The sequence below is a fragment of the Petaurus breviceps genome, unplaced genomic scaffold (genome assembly GCF_028583685.1).
Source record: "Petaurus breviceps papuanus isolate PSGF00001 unplaced genomic scaffold, PetGlider_PUasm1.0 208, whole genome shotgun sequence".
NCBI classification, from domain to species: domain Eukaryota; kingdom Metazoa; phylum Chordata; class Mammalia; order Diprotodontia; family Petauridae; genus Petaurus; species Petaurus breviceps.
This window is the reverse complement of record NW_027185852.1, coordinates 8,339,518-8,359,593: the sequence shown is the minus strand read 5'-3', so window position 1 is coordinate 8,359,593 and position 20,076 is coordinate 8,339,518. Positions and strand designations below refer to the sequence as shown.

The following is a 20,076-nucleotide window of genomic DNA, read 5'->3' as shown; positions in this document are numbered from 1 at the left end:
CAAGCAAAGGCTAGATGACCCCTCCTCTTGTATGTTATGGAGGGAACTCTTGTACAAATCTGAGATGGGTTCGATGGCCACTGAGGTCCCTTTTGTCTCAAATTTTGTGATTCTCTCTTTAAGAGCTTCTGAGGCACAATCCAGTTTTTAAAAAATATCCAACAAAATTTGGTGAATGGGGGAAAAAGTCTTTTTAACTGTCTGAAATTATCTTAGGTTGCTGAATTTGGGGGATCTGCATAAAATGCAACTACTTATCTTTTTAAATTATATGCAGATGTTTACTTTTCTGAAGGTCTAAATGGAATTTATTGATTATTTTGGTTGTTTTGTTTTCACAAGGGGGAAAAAGAAAACTTGAGATCACCTTCAGGAATCGTGTACCTTTCATGGCATATGCGGCTGGAGTTTATTCAGTGACCCTCATTTTTTTCATCACATGGCTATTAATGAAGGCAGAAATAGGTAAGGATAATATGTAAAATAACCAGAGATTCCTTGGTCTGAGTTATGATTTGCTGATTAAATATGTTTCTTAGTACTGTTCATTTTTTTTTTTGCTCCTTTGCATTTAATCTCTAGTCATCTGAATGGATTCATTGTATTATCTATCTCTGTCTGTGACTGTGTATGACAAGCCCCTTCTTAATTCTGTGCCATAGCCCTATGGTGGTAAAGAACCCAACAAGAGGGATACCACCCAAGATGAGGAATTCTTAAGGGTTGTATTTTGTAATAACTGAGTCACAGAATCTGAGCTGTTGGAAGGAAACACAAGGGCTACCTGAGAGCCTCTTTCTATACCACACCTCACACCTTCTCAGGCAGTCCTTTCAGAAAGTTTCATTCTGAGCTCACCTCCCACCCTCTGCTTCTAGCTGGTTTTCTGGGGTTGAGCACAACAAAGTTAATTTCTCTTTCATGTTATAAGCCTTCAAATACTTGTCCATCAGGTAACCAGAGTCATAGTAGATGGAGTTCTTGAAATCGAATTCAAATTAGCTTCAGACACTTAACAAGCTACACAACCCTGAGTCAGTCACTTGACCTTTTCAGCCCCAATGTTCACATCTATGAAATGGGGATAATAACAGCCCCTTCCTCACTGGGTTGTTGTGAGGATTCAGTAAGATAATATATGAATTATATTTTGTTATGTCTATCATATATTACATGTATAATATCTAATATGTATATATGTGTATTTTGAAAACCTTAAAGCCATATGTAAGGTGATGATTAAAAAATTCTGAGAGACATAGTTTCTGGGTAATTTAATCATTTTATTAATAAAACCAGCATGTTTATTAATAAAATGATGGTCATCTGGCAGTCTCTCTTAGACCAAAGATCTGTCATGGTGGTGGGCTCATAGTTTATATGCCCTTGAAAGTGCAGCCATCCTGAACAGTGGAGATGAACTTTGGCTAACAACTAATGAACAAAGGAATATTACAATGAGTGACTAGGTTATAGTACAATGAGGGTCTTCGGGTTACATGACTTGGATTACCCAAATCTTGGTCAAAGAGACATCAATTTCCATATCACCCATCTGACAAAACGGAGAACGAACACTTGCCAGACCTGTCTGAGCAGACACAATGAGGGGGAATACATCCGTTAAGCCACAGTTAGGATTTCTTTTACTCTCTGATGAGATCTTGGCCTGGCTAAATCTTTAAGAGAGATTTCCCACTCTGATTGGCTTCTGGATGAGGAAGCAGAAAGGGGGAAAATATTCGCTATAATATAATTGGTTATTAAATAAAAGAGAGAGAAATGCTCATTTCTCACAGTGATTGTGAGTTAGTATTTAGTGCTTGCTACGGATACAAAGAAAGGCGAATAATCCCTGCCCTCAAGAAGCTTACATTCTAAAGTAAGATCATATAGATCTTATCTAGAAATGGAAAGTAGGCTCATGGGGAGGAGGAATCCAGGGAAGCTGGGCTAGCTTGTCCTTCCTAAAGAGGTGTGATCCTACACTGATGCTTCTTCCATCTCAGTATGGATAGAAACCAGTTCTTGAAGGTTCTGAACTGTCCTCCCAGCTGGAAAAACTTGGCCGGAAGACAGACTGTACCTATTGTCAGAGGACCCAACTTTGGGGTACAGAGTTTGGGGAGAAGTAACTGATCTCTAGAGAGCTGGCCACCTGGGGATAATCATTTTTTTTTGGCCACAGCACTTCCTGAAGACTGGCTACCAAAGTGGGAGGTGGGGGAGGGGGGAGAAGTAGTCTTACCAATAAAATCACATCCTTACTGTGAATGAGGATAACTGACAGTCTGTCTTTGAGTGAATTCAGCTATGCTGAGGAAAGGATGATGGGTACTTTGCTTGTCTTGAGGGATCTCCGTGGTTCTGAGAAAGCTGGTAGGTTCTCTAACCTATCAGGACAGGCAGTGTAATGGTTTAAAAAATATAGAAATGAGAAATATTTTTTTCATTGTCCTCTTTCTCCCCTCACCCCCATAGCCAATTTGTTGCCCATGCCCATCAATTTTACATTTGCAATGTTTCTTGCCTTTGCCCCTTCTTTCCTCTGACTTTGCCACCCCTCTGATGCAGACCCTTCACCTCATACCTTGACTATTGCAAGAACTGCTAACAGGTCTGCCTGCCTCAAGTCTCTTCGCCCCCCCCCCCAGTCTAGTCTTCATTCAACCACCAAAGTACTTTTCCTGAAACAGAAGTCAGATCATGTTACCCCGCTATGAGATAAACTCTGATGGATCCCTATCTCCAGGAGCCAGTAAGAATGTTCAGGCTTTTAAAACCCTTTCCTACCTTTCTGGGTTTTTTATTCTCACTTTTGCCCCCACTTCCCCACACATTCTCTGCAGTCTAGCAATGTCAACCCCCAGCTGCCCCTCAGACAAGATGTTCTACCTCCCAACTCTATTTTCACTGGCTGTCCCTCATGCCCAGAACTCCCCCCTCTTTACCACCAGCTGGCTTCTTTCCAACTAAAATTCCACCCACTAGAAGCCCTCCATTAGTGACAGTGCCTTCCCTCCATTGATTATCTCCAATTTACCTGTGTATATCGACTGTTGGAAAAGTCTTAGTGCCGGTAAGACTTTAAACTGCCCTGAGACTTCTGGGACAGCCGTTATCTAGTTTGTACACAGCTGTCTGCATGTTGTGTATCACGTTAGGCTGTGAACTCCTTCAGACCAGGTACTATCTTTTGTCCTTCTTTGTATTGCCAGAACTTGGCATGGTGCCTAGGACATAGTGGTGCTTAAATGTTGGTTGACTTGACTTCTCCCCTCAATTACTTCTTGTTTATGAGAAATAGACTGTGTGTTTGATAAAAAGAACTGGGCTCAGAACCACACAGACTTGTATTCTAGCCCAGCCTCTGAACCATACTGGTGGTGTGATCCTGGCCAAGAAACTTCTTTGCTTAATATTCTAGGAAGCTTTCTAAATATAGAAGAGGTGCCTCCCTGCTTTGGTAGCGGGAGTTTCCTTACCTGAGATCACTGTTTGCCAATGAAATCCCAGGTTCTCTTTCTTTGTATGGAGCTCGTGTCCATTTACATGTTGTTCCCCATGGAATCGAAGCTCTTTGAGGGCAGAGATGGTGTTTGCCATCACTGAGGACAGTTCTTGCCAGTAAAAGGCATATAATGCCAGCTTACTGACTGATCACTGAATTAAAGAAAACCATCTCCTCAGTCATCCCTTTGCTCAGTTCTCTTCCTTGGACACAGAGGAAATTTCTAGAAGATTCTGGATTTTTAATGCCTACTTGTTTAACTCTTCTATTTCTTCCTGTTTGTGTTGTGTGATATCACTCACACAGATCAAAGCAACCTTATAAAATGTAAACAATGAATCTCTCCAGCGTAAGCATTGCATGGAATCTCAAAATGTAGAATCTAAAGTTATGATCATAATTTTGAATTTTATAATCCTCTCTTTTCACCACCAAGAGAATGATACCCATAATAGTTTCCCTAGATTTTAGCAAATCAATTGACAAAGTGTTGTCTTATGAGCAAGATGGAGAGATGGGGCTAGACTGTAGTAGAGTTACGTAGATTTGAAATTGGGAGAATGCCCAGGTCAGAATGGTCTGGAATAGTGTGTCATCTTGAATAGGAATCTCTATTAGAGTGCCTCAGTGATCTGTCTTTAGTTCAGTGCTACTTGACACTTTTTTTATTAGTGTCTTGGGGCAGCAAGGTGGCACAATGGATAGAGGACCAATCCTGGAGTCAGGAGGATCTGAGTTCAAATCCAGACTCAGATATTTACTAGCTGTGTGATTCTGGGCAAGTCACTTAACCCTGTTTGCCTCAGTTTCCTCATGTGTAAAATGAGCTGGAAAGGGAAATGGCAAACCACTCCAGTATCTTTGCCAAGAAAATCCCAAAAGGGATCACAGAGTTGGGCATGACTAAACTCAACAACATCAGTGTCTTAAATAAAGGGTTTGATGGAATTTGCTGATGACACAGAGCTAGAAAGAAACCCTATTAAAAGTTGTTGACAGGCTAGAGTAGTGGGCACCATACTTTTTTTCACATACCCCTATCGGCAATTTTTTTCTGTTGAGTATGCTGGGGAGAGTGGAGGATTTGCTGCTTCTGAGAGTGTCCAGGTCAGGGTTAGGTTATAACTGCCCCTGGGGAGCCTTTGATGCAGTCAGGACAGTGGAGAGTAGAGTAATGGTGGGTTATAATGAATGAAGTGCAAGGGTGATTGTATCGAAAATGAGCCTCAGGATTGACTGTCCCTGTGGGAGAACACCCATCTCCTACCCTCCGATTGGCTGATCAGGTAGCCCTCAGCAACAAGCCATGGCTCCCTTGGGGTCATGTCAGGGCCCTCCCAGGTCACCTGCCACCCTCCTCCCCCCATTTTGGAGACCACCAGGCTAGAACACTGAGTCAGAGTTAAAAAGATGAAACACATTGGGGCGGCCAGGTGGCTCAGCGAGTAAGAGCACTGGCTCCAGTGTCGGGATGACCTGGATCAAATCCAGGCTCAGATACTCAGCACCACACCCAGGAATAACTGGCTGTGTAACCTTGAGCAAGTTACTTAACCCCGATTGTTTTAAAAAAATGAAAAAAGATGAAACACGAGAGATAAATATAAAGTCTTACAGTTGTATTTAAAAACAGTGCAAGAGAGGGGTATGGCTAGTAATCAGTTCATATGAAAAAATTTCTTGGGCTTTCAAGTAGACTATAAGCTCATTATGAGTCAGCAACAGGGTATGGAACCCAAAAATCAAGAGATGGTACAGCGTGAAGCTGCACAAGAGGCGTCTCTCCCCCAAGGACTGAGGGGGGGTGAGAGTCCCATTGTCCTCTGCCCTGGTCAGAGAACATCTGGGAAGTTGCATCCAGTTCTAGACGCATGTTGTATGATGGGTATCGATCAGCTTGAAAGTGAAGGTGACCAAGACCGTGAAGGGCCTTGAGAGCCGGATCAACTGAAGGGTCATGGACTGGTTATTCAAGAGAATGGAGTTTGGGGGACATGAGAGCTGCATTCAGTCAAGTATCTGAAGGGGTATTCTGGGGAAGAGGGACTAGACGTTTTTGGCCTGGCACCAGTGGGCAGTGGGTGGAATTGCACAGGGAGATCTCGGCTCCATACAAGGAAGCATTTCCTAACAGTTTTAGCTCTCAAAAGTAGAATGAGTTACCCCCTGGATTTAATGGGTTCCCTCTCATTGGAAATCTTCAGCAGGTGGCTGCAGGGTCACGTGTCAGGGATGATGTGGTCCATCCACAAGCATTTTCTAAGCACCTACAATAGGACCACAAGAAAGGCAAAGACAATCCATGATCTCAAGAAGCTCATACTCTAAAGGGTTAGACAGTCAGGTGGCATGGCGGATAGAGCCCTGAGCCTGGAGTCAGGAGGGCCTGAATTCAAATGCAACCCCACACTCACTAGCCATGTGACCCTGGGCAAGTCACCTATACCTGTTTGTTTCAATTTCCTCAGCTGTAAAATGGAAATAATAGCACCTGCCTTGCAGGGTTGTTGTGGGGATCAGATGAGACAATATTAAAACGGGAACAAAGGCGCTTAGCATGGTGTAGGTGCGTAGCAGGCATTATACTGATGCTCATGGGTTTCCCTTCCTTAATGTGTAGAATGTCAGCCCTGAAGTCAAGAAGATACAGGCTTAGATCCTGCCTCTGACGCTCCAGGACGTCCCTGGGCAAGGCTTGGAATCAGAGCTTTTGAGCCTGAAGCGTCTGGAGCGGTCTCTGCTCCAGTCTTCCCATCTCACAGATGAAGAAACTGAGTCTTACTAAAGTTAAGTGACTTGCCCGGAGCTGCACAGTACTAAGTGACAGAGCAGGTTTAGAACTCAGGTCTTCTGACTCTTTGGAATGAGCATTTTTACGACTATGCTCTGCTCCTTCTCTCTGGTGATCTGCTTTCCTGCCTGGAAAATGAGATTAATAATGCCTGTCGTCCCAATTCAAAGTTGTTGGGAGGCTTGAGTGAAATATTGCATAAAATAGATCCCCTACTGTGTTCATTTAAAAGGGCTATAGAAGGGGACTGTAGCCGTGTTTTTCCATTGTTATCAGTGTTTTCAAGGGCTCCATTAATTCCAATTCCCATTGCTCTTATACATTTTTCATTGTGTCTGGTTGAGAAATCCTCATAGACTGGGACTGACGCCTCAAGGTGCTTCTAGGATGTCGCTGGAGTGACATCGCCAGGCTTTGTAAATGATCGCATCTGTCATTTAAAAAACAAAACAAAACCAAACCTAGTCTTGTAAGCATCCTTGAGCATCATCATGTGTTTGTCGTTGCAGAGGTTTGCAAGAAGGGAGTCGTCACAGTGAGCCCTGCCCGGACGATTTTGTTTGGGTCCACGGTCAATCTCTCATGCTCTTTGAAGCCCAAAGAAGGCTGTTCGCGCACCTCTGATTTCCAAAAGTTAACCTTCTACCAAAATCGCATCCGGGTTAACTCCCTGAAGAGCCACTCACTCAGCATTCAAGTCTCCAATCTCCACCTGGGAACAACCGTGTTTGTGTGCAAGGTCTCATGTGGGGGCCATATGGAGAGTCAAGTGTGCGGGGCCGACATCTCCGTTGGCGGTAGGCAGACTTTTTTTTGTCCTAATGCTTTCATGGACTTTTGGCTCTTCAGGTGGGATAAACAAAGATTGAAAAAAAAAAAAGATAAACGCATTTTTCATGCGTCCCAGTGCTGGGAAATCTATAATCTCAAGCCTGGCAGATAACATGCATAGATATAGAAATAGATATAGGTAACAAAGATCGAAAATAGCCAGATAACTGTTTTTCATGTATCCCAATATTGGGAATGCTGGGATTCGAGCCTGGCACATGCACATAGATATATGCACATAGGAAAATGTTCTTGGAGCCCAGGCTAAGCCCTTTTTCAAAGGGAAAGCCAATACATATAGGGGAATATAACTAGGGAAGGGGAAGTCACTGGGATGGGAGTGGAGTCAGGACAAGTGACCTCTGGTCCTGAAGCCTTGGAGGTCTCATTGGTGCATCTGGGGGCTTCGTGTCCCTAGCACAGTTCTCAGAGCACATCAGGCCCTTAGTAAATGCTTGTGTACTGACTGGGACAAGTTGTCTCTGTAAAGTGAGGATGGTACAACGCAGCCTCTCCGGTCTCCTCCAGCTCTAAATCTACGATCAGATGAGCCGCTCTGCCTTATCTGCCATGGTGACCATTCTATGCCTTGGCTGTTTTTCTGCTGCTTTGGAGGCAGGGAAGGAGGCACAGAACCAGATTTTCATGATGTCAGGAGCTCTCAGGGAAGAAACCCCATTGGCTGGTGTGCATCAGCAGCTCCTCTGAAACTTCTGAGGGTCGTTGGGGTGGACTTGAGGCTCCTTCTTGGCGTCACGTGGCCAGAAGGGCTGGAGGCATGGCCTGGCCTGGTTTGCCTGACTCCCACATATGAAGCCACGTTGCACTTTTCCACCCTCTGGAATCACAGCCATCTTCCTGGTCCCACTCTGCCACCCAAGCAGTCATTGGGCGAGCACTCCTAGCTGTTTAAGGCTGGCGACTGGTGGCAAATTGATCAACAAGCATTTGTTAAGAGCTGGGGGCACAAAATTAAATAAATAAAATAAAAGGGCAAAAACCAGCTCTGCCCTCAGAGCTTAAATTCTAATAGAAAAGATGAGATGTACAGAAATAGGGACAGACAAGATACAGAGAGAGCAGATGGAAAGTGACCTTGGACAAGAAGGTGACAGCAGCTGAGGGAACTGGAAAAGCCCATCTTCAGGAGATGAGGCTTGAGCTGTCCTCCCCTTGCTCCCCTTCCTCCCTTTCCTCCCCTTCCCCCTCTTCCCCTCCTTCCTCCTCTTCCCTCTCCCTTGTTCTTAACTTTTTTTCTTTCTTTCGGGTGGGCCCAAGGTCACACAACTACTTCCCACTGAGAGAAAAAGGATAGGCCCGACCCTATATAACATGTGTGTGTAGCCACCCGAAGCACGTCTCCACATTGGCTGTGTCCAAACACACACAACTTGTTAGTCATATTCTGCCTCTGTCGGGAAGCACGCCTCACTGTCAGCACTGATGCTGCTGGGCATTGCCTGATCAGATTACTCAGTCTGTCCAAAGTTACTCAGCTTTGCCAGGCTGTTGGTCTTTCTATAAAGGGTTCTCCCAGTTCTGCTCCCTTCCCTCTGCATCAGGTCGTCCAAAGCTTCCCAGATTCGTCGGAAACCATCCCCTTCATCATGTACGGCAAATGATGTTTACGTGCCATGATGTGCTGAAGCCATTCCCTAGTTGATGGGCGCTCCCTTAGCTTCTAATTCTTGCCACCACAAAAAAAAAAAAAGCTATTTTTGGATCTGAGTTTAAAAGGGAGCCAAGGGTTCTTACCCACATGCTTGTCTGTATCCACACAATCATCTCCTACCTATCCTCCATTAGCGTTAACCATGTGGGCTGGCTCACTGGTGTAAGTCATGGGCTCCTGCAAGGAGAGGTAACCGTGGAGACAAATGATGCGTGTGTGTATGTGTGTGTGTCTGGGTGTGTCTGTGTCTGTGTGTGTCTGTGTGTGTGTCTGTGTCTGTGTGTGTGTCTGTGTGTGTCTGGGTCTGTGTCTGTGTGTGTCTGTGTCTGTGTGTGTTTGTGTCTGTGTGTGTGTCTGTGTGTGTGTTTGTGTCTGTGTGTGTGTCTGTGTCTGTGTGTGTCTGTATCTGTCTGCATGTGTCTGTGTGTGTGTGTCTGTGTTTGTGTCTGTGTGTGTGTCTGTGTCTGTCTGTGTGTCTGTGTCTGTGTGTGTCTATGTGTGTCTGTGTCTGTGTATCAGCAATGCCATATTCACAATGCCTATGGAAATTACAGATATGCTGATATAATTATTCATCACAAAATACATCATGCTTGCCATATGGGGGAATAAGCTAGAAAATTTATTAAAATATCAAAAGACTGAGTCCCAAAAACAGAAAGTGAAAGCCATCAGAGTAGTTATGAAATTGGCACAGGTAGATAAAGTAGAAAGCGCCCACATTCTCAAGCCTTTAAAACAGAACAGGCTACTTCAGGCAAAGGTCCTCCTCTCCCCACTCACAGCAACCACCCAGCGTCCGGGAAGCGCGCTCCCAGCAGCTCCGGCCCCTGGCAGTCCTCAGCAGGAGTCCTTAGCAGAAATTCTGGCTGACTCAAAAAGGGCTTTGCGCTGCCGCTGCCGCTACCTCTGCTGCTGCTGCCTCCGTCACCGCCACCGCCAGCCACTGCAGGAACTCTAGCTTGGCTTCTGCTTCCTCTTGCTCCGCCCCTTCCTGCTACGTCAGCAAGTCCAATGGGGCATGGAAGATCTTTAAATCCCATAACCCTTACAGTCTCTGTGTGTGTATGTGTGTGTGTAACACCCAAGAGATGTTATAGGCTGTTACTCTGAACCGGGATAGTCGTTCAGGAAAAGTAATTTTCACAGTAATAGACAGCTGTTGAGCCTGCCTGCCTCAGTTTCTCTCCATTCCAATCCATCCTTCCTTCAGCCACCAAAGGGATTTTCCTAAAGCACAGATCCAATCATGTCACTCCCTTACCCAATAAACTCCTGTGGCTCCCTATCCCCTCTGGGATCCACTATAAACTCCTATTGGACATTCAGGGCCCTCTCTAACCTTGCCTCCTCCTGCCTTTCCAGCCTTCTTACACTCTACTCCCCATAGCATACTCTGGTCCAATGACCCTGGCCTCCTGGCTGGTTCACTAAGAAGACCCTCCTCTCAGCTCTGGGCATTCTCTCTGTCTGCACCCCGAGGTCCCCTCCAGGCCTGGGACTCCCTCCCTTCTCAATTCTAAATCCTGGTTTCCTTTAAGTCTCAAATCCCGTCTTGTACAGGAAGCTTCTCCCCACCCCTCTTAATACTAGCACTTTCCTATTAATTATTTCCAAATCATCCTGTCTATAGCTTGTTTGTAGGTATTTGTTTACAAGCTGTCTCTGGGTTAGACTGTGAGCTCCTTGAGGGCAGGGCTGTTTTTTGCCCATTTTTGTTTCCCCAGGGTTTAGCACCATGCCTGCCGAGTAGAGCTTTGACTGACAGGGAGCTTAACTTCTCTCAGTGCAGTAATGCCAGCCCCGTCCCTTGGTGGGGGAGCATGAAAGCTCTTCTTTCTGAATGACTCCTGGCCATGACATCATCAGTAAAGTGGAGTGTTCCATGGGCGTTCCAGGCCGCAGTGGGGTTCTGAGTGTTCTCACCACAAGTCTGAGTAACCCTGACACTTAGAGCTCTCAGGGGTAGCTGTCTGTCTGCAAGTCACTTCTCCCCTCCTTCCTATGACTGGGTGGTCCCTCTGTTTGAATTGTAATAACCAACTGATCCTTGCTCTTTCTGGGCTCAATGGAGGCTTAGTGGTCAGTTGGCCTTATCTCCCCTGTGGGAAAAGTCCATTAGGACTTTAATTAACCCACAGAAGAGGTCTTAGACCTTAGAGCTTTTCAAGGTAAGTTTATGTCTGGTGCCTCATTTACTCAAACCTGCTTTGTCTATTTGGAGTAAGGATCTTCCTACACAGCCTGACTGCCCCCTGGCCAGTGTCCTACACACGGGCTCTATCTCTGCCCAGCGGACCAGGGGTTCTTTGCCTTCTAAACCACAGACCCCTCTGGTTATCTGGTGAAGCCTATGGCTTCTTTCTCAGAAAGTGGTTTCTCAATGTGCATGAGATAAAATACAGAGGATTAAGGTCACTCATAATAATGAAATATAAAAAACAAATTCACAGACCCAAAGTTAAGAATATTGAGCAGAATAATGAGGCTATCCACGACATGCCGTAGCCTAGGAAGCCGCTTCCTGGAGACAGAATGCTGCATCTGGGGCAGGAGACCCCTGAATCATGGCTGGAGTGGGGGTGGGGGTTGTCACACTAGATGACTTCAAAGGTCCCTTCCAGGCCTAAGCTTATGCTCCTATAAATCCCCTGGGGGCTGATGGTCACTGTTCTCGTGCCCTGCTGGAGAGGGAAAAGGCATTCATTCTCGCAGCTCGCATCCATAGCTCGGGGCTTTGAAGAGCAGATCTGTAACTGGGCCGTGGCTTCGTGCCCATCAAACCTGTCGCCACCATGAGAAAGGAAGCACCTGGCTGCTTTCCCAGTTTTCTTAGTGTGGGGTAGGGACTAAGTAACAGAATGATTTATACCCATGTTTGTGCCTCTAGTACAAGCGGGAGAAGTAAGGGGGCATGAGGGGACCTTGGCTGTCCTGGGGGTGAGAGACATAGGTGTCATCTCACCACCTTCACATTTGCCCAGGCCGGGCCTGAGTCTGGAATGCTCCCCCTCTGGGAATCCCTGCCCCCAGCCAAGCTCGGCTCGAGGGGTTTCCTATCTGTAAAATAAGCGTGTTGGACTCGGTGACCCTGGGGCCTCTCCACCAAGATTCAGGGTCACAGAGCAGAGACCTCAGGACAGCCCCTCACTGAATATCAGGGATGTCATGCGTCTGGCCTTTAGGTGCTTAATAACTGCATGTTATTGAACATTAGCTGAATAATGTCGACAAGGGCTTTGAGGGGCTAAAATGAGATAATAACTGGAAAGCCCTTAGCTGTGTGCCTGGCATTGTGTACTAAGTGCCATACAGATGTTTGTTGGCATTATTAATCGATGTTTGCCGCCATTTCAGTAAGACTCAGATGTTGCACTTAGTAACACTCCATTTTTCTTTGCCTTCTTTTTTTGTAAAGTCACTCCAGAGCAGCCCCAAAACCTCTCCTGCAGCCAGCTTGGGGAGCACGGGAGCGTGGTCTGTACCTGGGACAAAGGAAGAGACACCCACCTGTACACCGTGCACACCCTGCAGTGAGTGATGGAGCGCCCCCCGCCCCAGGCTCCCTTAGGCCGATTGTCTCATCACCAAGCAGATGGGGCTGTCCCTAGGGCTCTGGAATGTCCTTGTCCAGTCGGGGCTGTCCACTCCTCTCCCAGCTTAAGGAGGAATTTTGGACCTTGGCTCCTACAGAGGCAGCAACAGTAATCGCTAGCATTTATGTTTTGCTTATTTAAAGATTTCAAAGTACTTTACAAATATCAAATTAGTTTGATCCTCACAACTCGGGCGTAGATGCTATTATTTTTTTCAGCTTTTTTTTTAACACTTTTATTTAAAGTTTTGAGTTCCAAATTCTGTCCCTCCATCCCTTCTTCCCCCCCCCCTTAGGGGTAAGCAATCAGATATAGGTTATACATGTGTAATTATGTAAAGCATTTCCATATTAGTCATTCTGTACAAGAATACTTGAATAAAAGAAAAAAAAGAGAGTGAAAAATACCAAGCTTCAGTCTGTACTCAGTCAATGTCAGTTCTTTCTCTGGAGGTGAATAGCCTTTTTCATCATTAGTCTTGGATCATTGCATTGCTGAAAGTGAGCTCAGCTGTTCACAGTTCTCCATTGAGCAGTGTGGCTGCTACCATGGACAGTATTGTCCTGGTTCTGCTCACTTCACTTTGCATCAGTTCCTGTAGGTCTTTCCAGGTTTTTCTAAAATCATCCTACTTGTCATTTTTTATAGCATAATAAATAATATTCTGTTACAATCACATACCTCAGCTTGTTTAGCTATTCCCCAATTGATGGACATCCCCTTGATTTACAAATTGTATCCACCACAAAAATAAGTGTTTAAATATTTTTGTACAAATAGGTCCTTTTTCCTTTTTTGTATATCTTTGGGATATAGACCAAAGCTATTGTTATTCCCATTTTCACAGATAGGTAAACTGAGGCAGAGGTGAAGTGGCTTGCCACAGCTAGTAAGTTATCTGAGGCAGAATTTGAACTCAGATCTTCCTGACTCCATTTAACTGCCTCCAGATAAATCATTTCAACTATCCGAGCCTCAGTTCCTTCGTCTGTAAAATTAGAGGGTTGGATTGCATGATCTCAAAGGTTCTTTTTGATCCCAAATTATCTTGTTATCCCCTTACACCCTCTGAGTCTGTTTTCTCCTCTGTAAAATGAGGTAGTAAAACTGACAATACTTCACTGGTTTGTTTTAAGGAAAGTGATTTGAAAACTTAAAGTTCTGGACTTTCATCCAGGAAGACACAGATCTAAATCCTGTCTTCAACACTTCCTAGCTGTAGGACCCTGGACATGTCACTTAAACCCTCTGTTTGCCTTAGTTTCCTCATCTGTAAAATGAGGAGGTGGCCTTTGAGAGCCCTTTCAGCTCCAGCCCTGTCATGGCAACTCAGACTCCACGGCCTAGTTTTCTCCATTTGTAAAATGTGGGGATTAGACTGGGCTGTTCCTGAAGTCTTTCCAGCTCCAGACCTCTAGGAGCCTATGACCTTTAAGGGCCATGGCAGTGTAAACTGTGGTGACAGTAGTAGAAGTAGGAGTGGTAGGAATGATACTTGTGGCATTAGTAGTGGTAGTAAAACAGGCAGGGATTGCAGAGATCACCTGGCCCATCCCCCTAAGTCTACAAATGAGGAAACTGAGTCACACAGGATCACCCAGCTAGGAAGTGTCTGAGAGGGGATTAGAAGCCAGTTTTCCCTACTCCTGCCTTGTCGTCCTACATCCTACAGGCACTGACATGTCTCTTCTTTGTAGGCTGACAGGGCCAAACAATTTAAATCTGGAGAAACAGTGTTCTCCGTGTCATGATGATTTGGATCTTGGACTAAGCCTGAGCCCGGCTTCTCCCGAAGCCAATTACACGGCCAAAGTTGTTGCTTCGAACAGCCTGGGGGATTCTTCTTCCTTCCCTTTGGTGTTCTCCTTCCTGGACATAGGTGGGTGTCTTGTCTGCCATCTTTGTGGCTCCCTTGATGTTCTGCGTTGGCCCCTGGGAGTTCTCAGCTGTTCTCCCCTGTGCCTCCCAGATAAGCGCCCCAAGAGGAAAGGGAGACTTGTCTGGGGGCGAGGCTGGCTTCAGGCTATTTCATCTGCCTTTGCGCCAAGCACTGTTCCTTGCACATAGTAGGAGCTCAGTAATTTAACAACTATTTTTTGATGGATTGCTTTTTTCTGGGCTGTCTCCCTTGGATATGGAGGGCTTCCTGATTCATCTCTTGGAACCCCAGACTTTGTGAGACACTCCCCTCCTATGCAAAATACTGATGGGAAGCCTCATTGACCCCCCAACTCCCTAATACTCTCTCCTTCAAATGAACACGTCTATGCTTAAGTTTGGGTTGTCTCCCCCTAGCAGTGTGTCATCTTCTTGAGGGCAGGTACAGCTTTGTTTTCACCAGTGACTAGCATCTAATACATGTCATCAATTCAATTCAAGAAGCTTTTATTCAGCATCCACTTTGTACCAGACACTGGACCAGGCATTAGTGCTGCAAAGACAAAGCTAAAATAGGCTGTGCCCTTGAAGACTTTATGTTCTACTGAGTGTTTTTTTGGATTATGTCAATAAAATGCCTGGATCTTAGGGTAGGAGAGGTGGCTACTGCATTTAGCACCTGAGAACATGTGCAGAATAAACTGGATTTCAGGAAATCGTTCTACTTTTCAGTGCATATATTCCTTAGTGACCCCCTACCCATCCCATCCTTTACATTTTATGCCACCTCTAAACTTCGTTCTTTCTCCTCTTCTTTCTATGTCTAGCCCTTCCCCCACCCAAGGTCCTGTGTTCATTGTTCTATGGCACCATCCCCTCTTTCTTTTCTTTTATTTTCTTTCCCTTTCCCTTTCTTTCTTTTCTCTCTCCTTCCCCCCCTCTCCTCTCTCTCTCTCCTCTCTCGTCTCTTCTGTGTTCTTTCCAGCCTGGAAAGTCATTTCCCCCACATGGTCTGTATTTCATTAAGTAAATGCCTCTAAGTTAAAAAAAAAAAAAGTCCAAACCAATGATATCACCAGTATAGGGAACTTCCAGTGTGGAAATCCCTCTGCCTCTGAAAGATTAGCCTTTTAAAAAATTTAAGAGTCTTAGAGAATCTAGACAGAATTTCAATAACTTAACTAGGTTCAGACCTCCATTTTGTGTCTGAGAGAGGACTTGAACCCAAGCCTTTGAGAATCCAAGTTCTTTATCTGCTAAAGCAATGAAATTAGTAAATTAAATGAGATCTTCACCAGGGCTGGTGGTAGTCATTGTCTAATTGGTAAAAGTCAGGAGTGGGTTATGGGGGGGAATCCATCTAGCAACTCACGTCATCTCTCTTACCACAAATGGGACTTCACCAGATGAAGTTAATCGTGCTCGTGGGAAACAAGTTCCATAGTGTTGGTCATACCTGGGATAGCCCTGGTGTGATCCTGAGAGCTGCTGGCTGATTTCCTTTTCTGCTTGTGTCACTAGTGAAGCCTCTCCCTCCGAGTGACATCAGAGCTGACTTTCCCAATTTGTTGGCCAACTTTTGTACCTTGCAATGGCAGGACCAAGGGCCAGTGGTGCTGAATCGTCTCCAGTTCCGACCAGTCCATGGGAGCGCCTGGAACACGGTAATCTTTCCATAGTGGTGAGAAGAGGGTGGGAGAGGAGCCTGACTTTTCCTTTATTTGTGCATATTTGTGGTGGGAAAGAGGTTTATCAGATATTTTCAGTATGACTACCTACCTCTCTGTCATTGCTATTCAGCCCTTCCCATCTGAAAATTAGGGGCCCTGAGCTGACCTAAAGGATATACATTTGAGTCATTCCTGAAAGTCCTGTGTGGTTCTGTCTCAGCAAATGTCAGAGACTTCAAGCAATGATATCAAGTGTCTTCCCTAAAGACCAAAATAATCATTCGCATATAATGATAATAATAATGTTTATATAGCTCTTTTAAAGTTTGCCAAGTGCTTTATAAATTTGATCTCATTTTATCCTTACAACTTCCCTTGGAAAGGAGATGCTTTTATTATCCCCTTTTTACAGATGAAGAAACAGGACCAGAAGCTTAAGGGACTTGCCTGACTAGTAAGTGTCAGTGGTAGGATTTGAACTTGGGTCCTTCTAATTCCAAACTCCAAGACTGCACTCCCCTCTGCTCCTATATCAAAGGACATATTTGTAAAGCTTTAAGCCCAGGGCCTGGCACATAGTAGGAGCTTATCAAGTACTCCTTGAAGCAAAATGACTTAATGCTATTTTCTCCAAGGCCTCATCAATGTGACCTGATTAATGGTTTTTATCTCTGAAAACAAGTGAAATTTGTTACTTCAGCACAGGCCTCAGCTTTGCCTTTAAGCAAAGAGGATTGGCAGTTCAGTTCAATATATCAGGCTTTTATCCCCAAGCACCCTTCATAGCACATGGACAAAGGATTAGACCATCCTTGTCCTTAAGACACTTACATTCTCTCAGGCGATTTTCCTAAACATGCCTTTGGTAATGTCACTGCCCTCATCAACAAACTGCAGTAGTTCCCTACTACTGCGCGTAGGGTGAAATGCAGACTCCGTCGTTAGGTAGTGACAGCCCTGTCCAATCTGGGTCCAAGCTACCTTTGGACCATTTATCACCTCTGTCGTAGCATTAACGGGATCCTCTTCCTTTCCTCGTCCACGACTTTCTGAGCCTTGGCACTGGCTTGTCCCCTAGGCCTAGAACGCTTTCCTTCCACACCTCTCTTCCAGTCTCTTGAGGAGGAAGCAGAGAACTGTGGAGATGAGTTGCGTCCTGCTGACGGTCACCCAACCAGCTAAGGGAAGGCATTGGAACCTGAAGCCGGATCTTTGAGAAGCCTTCTTTGACCCTCTCTTGCTGAGACAGTGCAGGGTCGGGATGTGTCACGAGTTGGAAGCTTCTGAAACCTGGTCAGGGAAGAGAGAAAGGATGAGTTGAAGATGTTAACATGGGAAAAAAGACAAGAGAGGCTTAGGAGGGTCTGAAACGAGATGGAAGGTGGGGAGAGAGACTCGTGAACAGCGGCCCCAAGCGGACTTTCTGCTTCCACTTTTCTCTGTTACTCCTCTTCAGACCTGCCCCACTTGGATCACACTGAACCACTGATCTGCATTCAAATCCTGGACAAGACCTTTGTTCTGAATCATGATTCCCCCCACCTGGAAGGTCTCCTACCAACACTCTGCCTCCTCTGGGAGAATCCTCCCAATCCCCTTAGTGGTGCTGGTGCTGGTTATAACTAGCATTTATAGAATGTGTTAAGGTCTGCAAAGCACTTTGAAGTTGCTGTCTTCCTTGATCCTCACCACAACCCTGAGAGGAAGGGCCTGTTATTGTCCCCATTTTACAGATGCGGAAACTGAGGCGGAGAGTGGTTAAATGGCTCTCCCAGGGTCACTGGTAAGTGTCTGAGGCTGTATTTGGATTCAGATCCGGATCTCTGTCTACTGCACTGACTTAGATGCCTCAGTGGTATCCCGCCCTTCTTGTGTTTTCCACATAGCACTCCACCAATGGACCAATCATGTATTGTATTATAGTATCATTATATGTGTTGTCATATCCCTTCACAAGATCTTAACCAAGGTGTGGGCAGGCATAGTTGTCTCAACTCTGTTCATCCTCTAGGGTTTAATAGGGTACTCTGCACATCATGTAAAGTGTCTCAAGTAAAGATTTTTCCATTCTTTGTACTCATGTTCCTGGCACTTAATTCAGTACATGGTATGCAGTAGGAACTTAATAAAGCTCGTCGATTGATAGATAGTTGGTGGTTAATGAGTGGCCATGCAAATGAATACTCAAAGCAAAGTGGACAGAAATCCAGATTGGCTGATATTGTGATTTCTTCTCATAGAATCAGAAATGGGAGGTAGCTTCAAAGACCATTGGGCTAACTTTATTTAACATTCATTGTTCTCATGTGAATTTTCTGTTTGTATTGTATTTCAAGGTTCATGTCACTAATTCTGGGGGAAGATATGATCTGTACAACCTGAAACCATTTACAGAGTATGAGTTTCAGATTTCCTCCAAGCTACATTCAGTCAAAGGAAGGTGGAGTGACTGGAGCCAATTACTGCGGACCCAGACTCCAAAAGAAGGTATCACACACGCACAGATTCTCATTACTCTAATTTGAGGAAAAAATTTACCTCTGCTTTTTACTAATGTCTTCTTGAAATAAAGTGTTTCCTGCAGTTATTTAAAACCCTTATTCTGAGAATGGACCTATAACGAGAGGGTGCATTGATACCTGCCCTCCAGGCAATGGAGAGTCATGGAGACTTGGAGTCTTGGACATCCAACAGCTTGAAACCCTCCCAACCAATTAGCTTGGGAAGTCAGGACTTTTGCCCTTGGTGCCCTTGTTTTCATTAGTTCTTAATCGTGGAAAACACTCAGATCAAAGGCTGGAGCGAAGGTGGTTTGGACTCTGTTGGTTTCACTGTTTCCCTCCCTCAGTCATCAGCAAAGAGACTCAGGCTTGACTGCAGGAAAGGGCCACCATGTTCAGCATGTTATAGGAACAATTTTGATCTTGTCATTTTGAAAAATTGTGTTCTTTTTTTCCCTCCCCTGTTTCTGGACTAATTCATCAAACATTTATTCTACCTTCCAAAATTTTAAATGTCTACACGGTAAGCTTGAATTGTTGTCATCATTTCCAATTCTTCATGACCCCATTTGGAGTTTTCTTGGCAGACTGGAGTGGTTTGCCAGTTTCTTCTCCAGTTCATTTTACAGATGAGGAAACTGAGGCAAACAGAATTAAGTGACTTGTCACACAGGGTCACACAGCTAGAAAGTTTCTGATACTGCATTTGAACTTAGGTTTTCCTGTCTCCAGGCCCAGCTCTCTATCCACTGTGCCACCTTAATTAATAAGCAGGATGATTATCATCATAACCATAAGAAGAAAGTATGTTGGGCGTGGAGGCCAGAGAGCCTAAGTCTGAATCCTGTCTCTGATACCTAACAGTTGTACAACGCTGTGTAATTTGCAGTTTCATGGATTTTTATCTCATCTGATTCTCACGATAGGGGACATAAGGTAAGGAGTAAGAAGATGATTATCTCCAGATAAAGAACCTGAGGGTCAGGAAGCTTAACATCTCTGGAACTTACCCAACATCCCATAACAGCTAGGGATTCTCTAAGAGAATAGGTTACAGATCTGCCAGGTCTGAATAAGTGAAGGGAATTTCCACACTGGGAGTCATTCCCCCTCCTCCTCCCCCCCTTTCCATTCAAACAGTTCAGGCCAAAAAAAAATCAAATAATTTTATACTAATAAATAAAATAAAATACTAAAAATCAGGACTTGACTTTTCACATCCCATAACATGCTTAACAAGATACCTGTTTGATATGTGGGGCAGGTGGAGGGGGGAGGAGAAGACGACTCTTATTCTCAAGACTTTCTGATATTCATGTAGAACAATGACTACTCCCCTGAAACCCCCTCCCCCAGCAGAGTCTTCTTGGCTGATGCCCAATGTTTTCATCTTCCTTTTTTCTATGTCTGATCTTCTTGTGGGTTGTTTAAACACCCTGAGCTGTATTCTTAGCTCCTTGGTTCTTACCACTTACCGCTATTTCTGTCATCACTTCCTTTCTGAAATACTAATTGATGCAAGACCCAAAAGGTGTGATATTTCTCTCTCTCTGTCTCTCTCTGTCTTTCTCTTTCTGTCTCTCTCTCTCTCTCTCTCTGTCTCTCTCTCTGTCTCTGTCTCTCTCT

The 20,076-nt window shown here is 44.9% G+C and overlaps 1 protein-coding gene across 1 annotated transcript in view; it reads left to right on the top strand.

The window, feature by feature from the left end:
* The first annotated feature begins 347 nt into the window (after positions 1-347).
* LOC138165252 (interleukin-12 receptor subunit beta-2-like) overlaps positions 348-20,076 on the top strand; it is a 67,762-nt gene continuing 48,033 nt past the window's right edge. Inside the window, exons 1-6 of the mRNA XM_069093384.1 lie at positions 348-465; positions 6,812-7,099; positions 12,224-12,338; positions 14,099-14,280; positions 15,801-15,943; positions 18,286-18,436. Coding sequence (XP_068949485.1) covers positions 390-465; positions 6,812-7,099; positions 12,224-12,338; positions 14,099-14,280; positions 15,801-15,943; positions 18,286-18,436 — 955 coding nt within the window. The 5' untranslated portion in view covers positions 348-389. The remainder of the gene's footprint in view (positions 466-6,811; positions 7,100-12,223; positions 12,339-14,098; positions 14,281-15,800; positions 15,944-18,285; positions 18,437-20,076) is intronic.